Here is a 10,636-nt window from a genome sequence, read left to right as displayed (position 1 = left end):
TCTCCAGCCCAGAATTACTGACCAGACCTGCTCCAGGAGGGAAACTACTGCATAAGAGATGATCCATCCTTTGCCTCACTCAGCAGAGTTTAGGACGAGTCTTTTCGAGGCTGCAGTTCCAGCCAGTTTATTAAAGGACGGAAAAAAAATTAGCAAAAAACTTCACAGAAAAGAATCAGAACCTTGATCTATTTTGGATGTGAAAAGAGGTTAGTATTTGGATAATAACCTCCCCTTGGATCAGGGTCCATTTACAGTCACGCAAGGAACAAACAGTGCAGCAGGAGGGCTGGAAGAGCAGAGCTTCAGCCAGCAGCCGCAACCCCACCACCAATGCTTACAGGGTGACCTCCAGTGGGACGAGTGAGACATGACAAATTTCCAAGTTACATGAAGTAACATCTTTATTTTAAAACCATCTTTGTGCATTATCAAGGAGCAGAAAGGGGAACAAACAGGATCCTTTGGAGCTTCCCATTACCACCGCCCCAGGACAGCTGCAGAGCCACAGGATTTCAGGCTGGTTACAACACGAGTCGACTGCTGCCTGTTTGGAGAGAGATCCACAACCACCAGCTCTGCTGAGCCAAGGAGCTTCCTGCACATGATGCCACACAGAGCTGCATCCTGGCAGTCCCACATTCCACCCCCCCGACAGGCTCAGCAGGACTCTTCAGGCACAGAAATGGTTGGCCCAGCCCTGTGCCCTGCTGTCTGTATGTTCATAAGCCAGGGCGGCGCTGGCAGCTTCCCAGGGATTCCACATCAGGTCCTGTCTCCCCTTTGTACTGGTCAGAGCAAGCTGCACCTGGCACACAGACAGGTGTCTGTCCCACTGCCCAGGCTGCTGCACGCCCAGGCACCTGAAACCTCACTGTTGGTTGGTGTGATGACAGCACACCGACAGTTCTTGCTCAAGAAGAGGCAATTCCCATCTTCCGCGATCCCCTAAGGAGTACAGCCCGGCAGCCTCTGGCAAGGGAACTTGTCAAAACCCATTTTCAGACAGCCGTGATCACGCCCAGTTGCAACAGTCCGCTCCTCCTGCCCTCCCGTCAGACCTGTGTGAGCCCCGTGTTCAGCAGCAGCTGTGCAGCCACAGCCCCGGGCTGGTTTCTGCAGCTCCCCTGAACCACGCGGAGCCGCCGCCTCAGGGCCCGCCCGTCACTCCCCCGGTGGAGCGAGGGTGCTTCCCCGTGCCGGCAGCTCCCCGGCCTCCGCCCTGCTTCCTCTTCATCTGGCCCTGCGATTCTGCTTTCAGTGTCTCAGTCCAGAAGGCATCGAAAGATCCCGGGGCCTGGTACCCCGGCTCCTGGGGATCCAGGGCATCTTTGCTCAGCAGGACACAAATGGCAGGAATGTTCCTCTTCACTGTCAAGGCATCGAGGCCTGCCTCAGGCACAATGGGCTCCCAGATTTCTTCGATCTGTCTGAAGAGCACTTTGGTGATCTGGTGCAGCTCCTTCAGCCTTCGTTTCATGATTTCCACGCAGGTGATGGTCTTGCTGACGGCCTTGCCTGAGCCAGTGAATAGAATCTGCCTCACCGAGTCCTGCTCCATCTTGCTCATGGCATAGCCCATCAGATTCCTAATTTTGCTCCCATCCTTCACCTTCATTTCAATAATATCAGTGGGCAGGTCAGTGAAAGGAAGAGGACAAGGTTTCTCCACAATTTTGGTCTTCTTATAGTTCTCCATTCTGCAATGCTGAAAAGAAAAACAGACCCATGAACACCCAGCTGTAAAGAAACTCTCACCACAGTTAGCTACAGCCTTTCCTTTGAAGGGCACTCTGAACTGTCAGGGTTGGGAATCCTGGAAAGGCATAACCAAAAGATTAGCCCAGTCCTCATAAGGACATACCTACACTACTAATGTTACCACAGGGTGGCGTGAGCCTTGGCAGGTAGGCTGTGAAAAAAACAGCTTTAGTGCTGTGGGCCTAAGCAGGGTGACATGAAAAACACTGCTGTATCTCAAGAGAATGCAGAACAAACAAGTGAAAAGGGGTGACTAAGAACAGAACTTGGGGATGCTGGCCACAGCTGCACCAGAAAATGCTCAGGATAAATTCAAGCAGAGTTTATGTGCAGGATCTCGTGTACAAATACAGGCTCATGGGGACTCGGCCAGCCCAGCTGAGGGTAAAACACTGCGTGTCACAAGGGAGATGGCAAGCCAGGGATTGCAGGAATAAAAAAAGCTTTCCTCGAGTAAAAGACAGAAAGGCCAAGTCTCACATCTGCCATCTCAGCCAAGTCAGGTGCCATCCTGACCTAAGTCTGCTTGACCCTGTGCAGGGCACTCCACGTCCCCACGCACAGCTCAAGGTGCAGAAGGTCGCAGTACTTTGTTTTCCGCAGGGTCCTGAGTCCCGCTGCACCCAGACGCTGCACCCCGCACCCCATCCTCCTCAGGGACACGGCAGCGCGGAGACCCCGCTCCGAACCCTGGGAGTACACGAGGCCCTCACCCCTACACGGCCACCGCCGCATCGGTTCCGGGAGGCCCGGGGGGAGCCAGGCCGCCGCGGTGGGATGCGGGAATGCCGGGGTGGGAGTGAGGGATGCCCCGGTGTGGCGTGCGGAACCCTCGCTCACCTGCGGCCGCCTCAGCGCGCCCTTCGACACAAGATGGCGGCCAGCGCCGGGCGCGCGCAAGCGCGAGGCGGATGGGCGGGGCTCGATACAGGGGCCACGCCCATCAGCCACTTGACCGGGTGCGCCCGTAGTGGGCGGGGCGAGCGGCGGCCCCGCCCACAGGGCCGTCACGGGGCTTCCCCGCTCCCACGGGCACATTCCGCTCTCCCGGCACCGGGCAGGGACACGGAGTCCCTGTGTGCTCCCACGGGCACATCCCGCTTTCCCAGCACCGGGCATGGCGTCCCTGTGCGCTCCCACGAGCACATCCCGCTCTCCTGGCACCGGGCATGGACACGGAGTCCCTGTGCGCTCACACGGAAGGCCGAGCGCCAGCTCCCACCCTTACCTGAGCTCCCCAGGCAGCTGCAGGGAGCGGGGTTTTTTTTTAAAAAACAGCGAGGTTGCTGATCAAGGAGAGTTCAGGAACCGGCAAGCTCTTCAGGGATTCCGGTGGGGATTCTGCCCCGTTCCTGCCGGACTCCCAGGTCACACTCAGCTGGGCAGTGTCTCACCAACCTGAAGGGTTTGAGACCCTTGCAAAAGCATGGCCTTGGAAACTCCATGTTACAGCCAGACCAAGCAAGGCATGGCTTGTGCCTCTCACTGGAAAGGGAAAGAGCCAGCACGGGCCTTGGCTTGCAGCAGCCTCAGGAAAGCAGAGGCAGGATAAAGGCAAAAGCTACTCCTTCTCTCAGCACAGAGATGGAAGCACATCAAGGCGGAAAAGATCCACAAGACCAGATTCCCCTGAGCATGGGCAACTCACACAAACAGGAGTGTGGGGCAGTCTACAAGAGTGTGGGACTGGAAGGAATTTACCCACCCTTGGCCCAAGGCTGAAAGGAACCACTGGCCATCTCTTGGAGGCTGCCAAGAGACCTCTGCCTGAGGAAAAATCCCCAGTCTGTGCCAGGAGCACTTCTCACACCCAGGGAGAGACAGACAACTCAGTTAGTGTTTCAGGACTTTACTACGGCCCACAAGGAAGCACAGAAATTGGGTTTTTAAAATACGTTAAAACAAAGATGCATTTCAGAGAAGTGCAAGATTTGCAAACGGTGGCAGATTAAGGAGCAGTGTGGCTTTGTCTGGGGGCTGGCAAGGCTCTGTACAGGGCTGGGTGCCCCAGGACCCTTCCTTGTCACTTCTGCATGCTCGTGCCAAGCGGGAAGGAGCTGGGACCAGCAGGATGCAAGCTGCGCCACAGGAGCCCTGGGCATGCTGTGCTCCCAGCTCTGCCATCACTCTGCCACAGGTTTTGCCTGCTTGGCCACTTCCAGACGTGTCAGGATTTCATTCCATTGCACAAACTGCTTGGAGAGAAGCAGAGTCTGGACATGACACTTAAGGAAAGTAATGTGGAAACTGCGAGGAAGAAACCCAGGTCAAAGCATCCTGACAGCACCATTACACCCCTGACTCCCTGGGAGAGCACAGGGCACCAGGCTGCTGAAAGCCTATACAGATTCAATCCACCCAGTGGCTGAGCCACTGCACAGCACCATACACCCACAGGAGTCCAGGAGGCACTTGTGAACACCACATACCACTGCCATGCAAGGGCTTTCTACAGAGTTTCCCTACCCACTGTGGCCTTGGGATGTGCCTCAGCACTGGGATCCTACGCAGCCAGGACAGGGACACAGGTGTCACCACATCAGAAAGGCTGTTAAACCCCAGGCTGGAGATGCAACAGGATCAGCCAGGGGAAGGGGTCAGTTCAGGTGTTCCAAGCCCAAAGTTCAAAGGATACCATTTTGTTGTAATCCTCAAGGAGTGTCTTGACGCTGTCAGTGAGATCGTGACGCTTCTCCTACGAAGAGGGGAGTCACAGTGCATGAGCAAAAATAAGGTGAAGGACATTTCTCCCTTCCCAGTCCATGACAGCACGGCAGGAAACTCATCCAAGGCCAGCACTCAGTGCTCAGGCCCTGGCTGTGGGTGCTCACTGCAGCCGGACTGGTCCCATGAAGCAGCAAAGCCACCAGGCTCACGCTGCTGCCTGTCTCCCCTCAGTATCCAGGCATTGCTTGCTCCAGAACTGAAACTCACAGCAAAATGCTGAAACAGACCATTAGGAATTGCCCAGACTACTCACTGCCAGCTCCAAGAGTGCTCATACAGGGAGGGAAAGGGTGAAGGGACAGGGTGACAGTGTCAACAACATTCCAGAGAGTAGGACACTGGAGGAGAGCAATGCCTCACCTCAGTGTCTCTGTAAAACGGGGAATTCAAGATGGTTAAACCCACTGTCACTTGCTAGGTGTCACAGAAAGCTGTTTTGAGCAGGGTTATGGTGGGTAAATTTCCAGTTTGGACTCAATTCACAGAAATCCTGGCTCCTTTTCCCCCTTGGAGTACTTAAACTTTTTTAAGACTGTACTATGAAAACTCAAATTGCAAAAAATTGCCATAAATTAGCAACTCAAGCAATTACAAATACAGGGGTGTCAGTACAGCAACTGGCAAAAGGTTCCTAGGCCCTTCTCATCAGTACTGATAGGAATATTGACGGTACCTGCTGCTGTATGTGAATCTGTGAGAGCCGCTGCAGTTTGGCTGCGTGGTCAGGAACCGCTGGAAGCACAAAGGAGAAATCACTTTGGGTTGTTTTACAGCACATGGAACAGCTCCCAAAGTGCAGCCCAGTCCTCCTCCATGAGCACAGCATGGCAGAACTCCACTCACTGAGTGCAAGTGTCCCACACGATTAAAAAAACCTACTTAACTACGCTATGAGCTCAGGGATGCCCACAGCGAGGGCTAATCAAGAACTACATCAGAGCAAACCACCTGCCAGGAGCAGGGATGTGCTGGCTGTGAAAGAGCTCACAGGAAGGAATGATCTGCCAGGCTCCACCCTCTCTGCCATGGCCCTCTCCCTAGGCTGCTCCACAAGCTCTATCACCTCCTTGTCCCTGCAAGGGAGGCTGGAGCAGCATGAGGAAGGGGCAGACCAAGTTTGCACTCAGTTTACTCTCACCCCACTAAGCTGTCCTCTTCTCCAGTCCCAGGCTGAAGACAAAAGAAAGAAAGCAGGACAGGCCACAGCTCAGCAGGTGGCATGTGCAGCTCCAGCTTGCAGAACATGCATACCTTGGATACTGGTGCTGTCCAGGATGGGCTGGAGGTTCTTCACCTGCTCCAGAAGGGCTGCACGGGCAGGAATGGCCTGTTCCTCTGGTTGCGGGGGACAAGGAGCAACATCAGTAAACACAAAACACTGCTCTGGCTTTTCACAAATAGTGGTAATTTTTCCAGCTGATCTGTCTTTACAGAAAGGAGCTAGTTCATGATTTTATTTACATTTTTGTGCTGCTCATCCCTGGGTATTGATTCACACCAATTTCATGCCAGAGAATCCCCACCAAGTTTTAATGAGAGGACAAGGAGTATGGGTACAAACTGAAATTTAGGCTGGGTATTAGGAAGAAATTCTTTACTGTGAGTGTGGTGAGGCATGGCACAGGTTGCCCAGGAGGCTGTGGATGCTCCATCCCTGGCAGTGCTCAGGGCCAGGCTGGATGGGGCTCTGAGCAACCTGGGATAGCTGGGGAGGTGTCCCTGCCCATGGCAGGGTGGGTGGGGACTGGATGGTCCTTAAGTTCCCTTCCAGCCCCTTAACATTCCACGACTCTATGGAATTCCATTCACAGATTGCACCATTGCAGCTTGATCAAATTCCTCAGGTCAAGAAAGGACAAGGCTAGGGAATGTCAAAATACACCCAAATGTCTTCTGATTTTGTCCCAGCCTAGAGAATACTGGAAGTGGGGTGAGGAAACCATTCTAGCTCCAGCTTTTCTTACCAGCCTTTGATTAATTTGGGGCTACAGTGAGTGATCAATACGGGAGAGATCAGAGCTGATAAAAATACAGTGTGGCTGTGCACAAGGGAGCACTGAGGGTGGCAGACATCCTTGTACAAACCCCTCTCTGACACCTCCTTGGAGCATGCTGTGCCACATCTTTACAACTGAAGAAAAGAAATCCATCCTGACCCATCTTAGGTAAAGGACACTTTTTTTTTGCAGTGCTACAAAAGCCTCCTGTTTCCCCTCATTTTTTCATGCCATACCTGCCAAGATGAACTGCAGCTTCATAGTGTCTGGAACAGCCATCCTGTCAATGTACTGGGGGTCAAGGTATTTTATTACATCTTCAACTGCAGGGATGAACAGGTTTGGAGACAAAAATTAGGAGAGATGTTATGGCATTCACAAGAGCAGCTCCCCTTCCTCTACGTATCAGATTACTGTGCAAACACTGCTCACTGGGCCACCTTTTTTTTTTCTCCCACATTAATTAATTTCTATGTCACTTTGGAGCTCTATGACCAAGAACTGACAAACGGCTCAAGCCAGGAAACACTGCTTTAGGGACAACTGGAAATCTTGCTTTTTGTCTGGACAATTATCAAAGGTGAGTGAAATCTGCTTTCTCCCATCTTCAGGACAAAACCAGCCAGCAGGTCCCCATCTGGTCCTTAAAATCATCCACAAATGCAATTTATTCTTTGATACTGAGCAGCCACTGCAGCCACAGTGACCCTCCCTGCCCCTCCCGTGACAACACAGAGCAAAACCTGGCCAGCATGCAGCTCTGCACGATAAAGCACCACCCAGTTTGGAGGCAGCTCCCCAGTTCTGCCCACTGAGTGTGAACTTTATTGCTCCCACCACATACAGAGGGCAGAGCTACTTCAGCATGTCCAAGAAGTCCAAATGTGCAGGAATTCATTCAAGAAGCTCATGCTCCAAGAGCCTTCAAGGACTGCCCTTCAGCCAGAGCAGATCCCGGCACTGACACGGGCAGATGGAAATTGAGCAAATAAGAGCCTCCAACTGTTTCCCACCTCTGACTGCTGAGCTGGAGGATCGCGAGCACAAAAACCTCTCCCAATTACTTATTTCTGTGCCAAACAAACCGAGATAAAGGCCCAAAACAAGCAGATTGCGGATGGTACTTTTGTTTATAGCAGCGAAACGCTTTGGAGCTCCCCCATCCCGCCCTCTGCGATCCTTCCCGTTCCGCAAGAGCCGCTCACTTTTCTTAAAAAGGATTTTGATCCTCTCCCTCTTCCCGGCGATATTGTTCAGCGCCACCTGCACCTTCACCAGCTCGTCCGCTACCTACAGAGGCACAGAGGGAGGGGACGGCGCTGTCAGGCCCCGCCGGGCAGCTGCACCCCAGGCACCCCAGGCCCCGCCGGCCCGCCCCAAACAGCCCCGGGCCGCCCTCCGCAGCTCCCCCGCCGGCACCTTTCGCGGCGCGCAGCCCCCGCCGCCGAGGCCGACGCGCTGCTCCAGCTTCTCCAGCCGCCATTGCAGCCGCCGCAGCTCCGCAGCGCCCGCCGCCATCTTCCTGCCTGGCGGAAGCGGCCGCGCCTCACTTCCGGCGCGCCCGGCGGTTGCCATGGCGGCGCGTTGCTAAGGACCGCGGTTGCCATGGAGGCGGGAGGGGAGGCCGCGTCTGGCGGAGCGGGGCCCTCTCGGAGGACGCGGCGCGGTCGATGGCGATTTGCACTGCAGAGGGAGGCGTGCAGCCCTCCCGCCGCCTGGGAGGGCAGTCGATGGCCGCTTCATTCCTGCGTGGTCCTCCAGGAAAGAGGCGCTGGGATGTATTAAAAGGAATTGATGTAGCGATCCGTGTGGATGCGGGCCCTTTGAAATCCGGGAGGCTGCCGCCGGCTTTCCCCCAGGCCTCTGCCCGCGTTCACCTTTCTCTTATCGACTGCCTCAGGTGACACTCGCGAAGAAGAGAAGCACTAATGAATGGTGCAGCCAACCCCAGCCGGGCTGGCACTCACAATTACACGGATTTCTGACAGGGATGAAACTAATTCATAGTAGCAGCATCTGCCACAGAAAAAGTCCAGAGGGTTTCCCAACCGCAGAGCAAGAAGTATCCTAGGGAAGACTGTGGCCAGCAGGTCAAGGAAGGTGATCCTGCCCTCTGCTCAGCCCTGGTGAGGGCACATCGAGAGTGCTCTGTCCCCTTCTGGGCTCCTCAGCACAGGGAAAACAACAAGATACCAGAGAGGATCCAGCAGAGGCCACAAGGATGATTTGGGGTCTGGAGTATCTCTTTTCTGAGGAGAGACTGTGGGAGCTGGGCCTGTTCAGTCTGGAGAAAAGACTGAGGGGATCTCATAAATGCATATAAATATATCAAAGGCTGGTGTCAGAGGGGATGGTGCCAGACTCTTTCCGGTGGTGCCCTGTGACAGGATGAGGAGCAATGGCCATAAGCTAAATCAGAAGGAAGGACTTCATTATCCTGAGGGTGACAGAGCACTGGAATGGCTGACTAGGGAGGTTGTAGAGTTTCCCTCTCTGGAGACATCCAAGCCCCACCTGGATGTGTTCCTGTGTCACCTGCTCCAGGTGACCCTGCCTTGGCAGGGGGGTGATCTCAAGGGGTCTCTTCCAGCCCTGCTGATTCTGTGAATTTTCAAAGCACATTCTGATGTCATCCTCTGTATCCCAGGGCTCAGCCCCATCATGTACAAATTTCCTCAGCAGTGCCAGGGTGAACATGGGCCTGGGTATCGCACTGCCATAGCCCAGCCACCAGGGAACACCATGTCAAGGTTCCAGGCCACTCTTTAGGTAAAAACCATCAGCTAACAGCAGGTATTTTGCTAACATCGCTGATAATGTGGGCTGCATGGCTTTGGGGAACCCTCCCATTGCCCTCTGCTGAAAGCTAAACCCGCTGTGCCCTGAAAAATCATTGTCCCTACAGGTGCATTCCTACTGAGCATGGTACAGGATGCAGGCGGGAGCTGTGGGGTGGCCCAGTGCCCCGGCAGCCCTCACGCCCCCCCAGATCTCCTGCAGGAGCTGTGCAGAGTGCTCAGGCAGCAGGAGAAGGCTGAGGCTTCGTGTGCGCTGCCTTTTCTTCCCAGGGATCGATGCCTGGGATCTTCAGAGGGCGAGGAGCTGAGCTTTGTTCCACAAAGGCGACAAACAGAAGCGGCTTCATTAGCAGGAGCGCCCGGGGGCTGCAGCAGGGGTTGGGGGCTGCAGGGGGCAGGGCTGGGCACACAGCCATGGCCTCTGCTTCTCTAAGCCATGGCCTGTGCTCAGAGGGAACCAGCCCTGCCGTGGCCTGGGCCCAGCACGATGGGAGATGCCCCAAACACACAAATGCCTGTCCTGGAGGGTCCCAGACCACCCAGCACCCTGAGCTGAGGAACTCAGGCAGCACTGGGATGGGCTTTGGGACTGTCCCCATCCACCCTTCAGAGTTCCATCCAGTTTGCAAGCCTTTGAGTTCCATCCAGAGTTCCATCCTTTGCAACACCTTGTGACAGTGTTTGCAGGGGTCCCAGGATGAGGGAAGAGACAAGAATGTTGACTCTATGTTTCAGAAGGCTTGATTTATTATTTTATGATATATATTATATTAAAACTATACTAAATGAATAGAAGAAAGTATTTCATCAGAAGGCTAGCTAAGAATAGAAAAAGAATGCAATGATAACAAAAGCTTGTGTCTCGGACAGAGAGGCCGAGCCAGCTGACTGTGATTGACCATTAATTAGAAACAACTACATGAGACCAATCACAGATCCTGTTGCATTCCACAGCAGCAGATAATTATTGTTTACATTTTGTTCTTGAGGCTTCTCAGCTTCTCAGGAGAAAAAAAAATCCTAAGGAAAGGATTTTTCAGCAAATATCATAGAAAATATCAGATATTTTCAGAAAATATCATAGAAGGGAGCTGCAGCTGCAGCACCGATTGCCCACAGCCCAGCACATGGAGCCTGCTCCCTGCTCGTTGGGAATGAGAGCAGGCCTTTGGCCACATCCCCATCCCTGCAGCCTGCAGGGGCACACTGGTTCAACCACTTGCCCCGGGCACAGCCCTGCAGCTGGATTCAATGCTCCATCAGCTGGGCTGGATTGTCCCCTCATCCTCCACCTTCTCTCTCGTGCTCAATTACAGTCCCTGCAGGACACGGGGAAGCAGGCATCAATCAGGG

At 54.1% G+C, this 10,636-nt stretch overlaps 2 protein-coding genes across 3 annotated transcripts; both read right to left on the bottom strand.

The window, feature by feature from the left end:
• Window positions 1–385: 385 nt before the first annotated feature.
• Window positions 386–3,504, bottom strand: RPP25L (ribonuclease P/MRP subunit p25 like). 2 transcript variants are annotated; one of them, XM_054283531.1, is made up of 2 exons: window positions 2,990–3,504; window positions 386–1,708 (listed from the first exon to the last, which is right to left on the bottom strand). In XM_054283531.1, the coding sequence occupies exon 2, from the start codon at window positions 1,697–1,699 to the stop codon at window positions 1,151–1,153; it is 549 nt and encodes a 182-aa protein (XP_054139506.1). In that variant the 5' UTR covers window positions 1,700–1,708; window positions 2,990–3,504; the 3' UTR covers window positions 386–1,150. The 2 variants fall into 2 exon arrangements, with proteins under 2 accessions (XP_054139506.1, XP_054139505.1); XM_054283530.1 differs by lacking the exon at window positions 2,990–3,504 and adding an exon at window positions 2,602–2,687.
• A 90-nt stretch (window positions 3,505–3,594) lies between these two features.
• Window positions 3,595–8,060, bottom strand: DCTN3 (dynactin subunit 3). Its single transcript, XM_054283529.1, has 7 exons — window positions 7,905–8,060; window positions 7,691–7,775; window positions 6,722–6,808; window positions 5,740–5,823; window positions 5,162–5,220; window positions 4,397–4,456; window positions 3,595–3,974 (listed from the first exon to the last, which is right to left on the bottom strand). The coding sequence occupies exons 1-7, from the start codon at window positions 8,058–8,060 to the stop codon at window positions 3,885–3,887; spliced, it is 621 nt and encodes a 206-aa protein (XP_054139504.1). The 3' UTR covers window positions 3,595–3,884.
• Between the last annotated feature and the right edge of the window lie 2,576 nt (window positions 8,061–10,636).

Source organism: Melozone crissalis, unplaced genomic scaffold (assembly GCF_028551555.1).
Source record: "Melozone crissalis strain CALT ecotype California unplaced genomic scaffold, PUWL_Pcris_2 ptg000036l_1, whole genome shotgun sequence".
Classification (NCBI taxonomy): Eukaryota; Metazoa; Chordata; class Aves; order Passeriformes; family Passerellidae; genus Melozone; species Melozone crissalis.
Note: the sequence above shows the minus strand (reverse complement) of the source record. Positions and strands in the feature narration are given on the sequence as shown.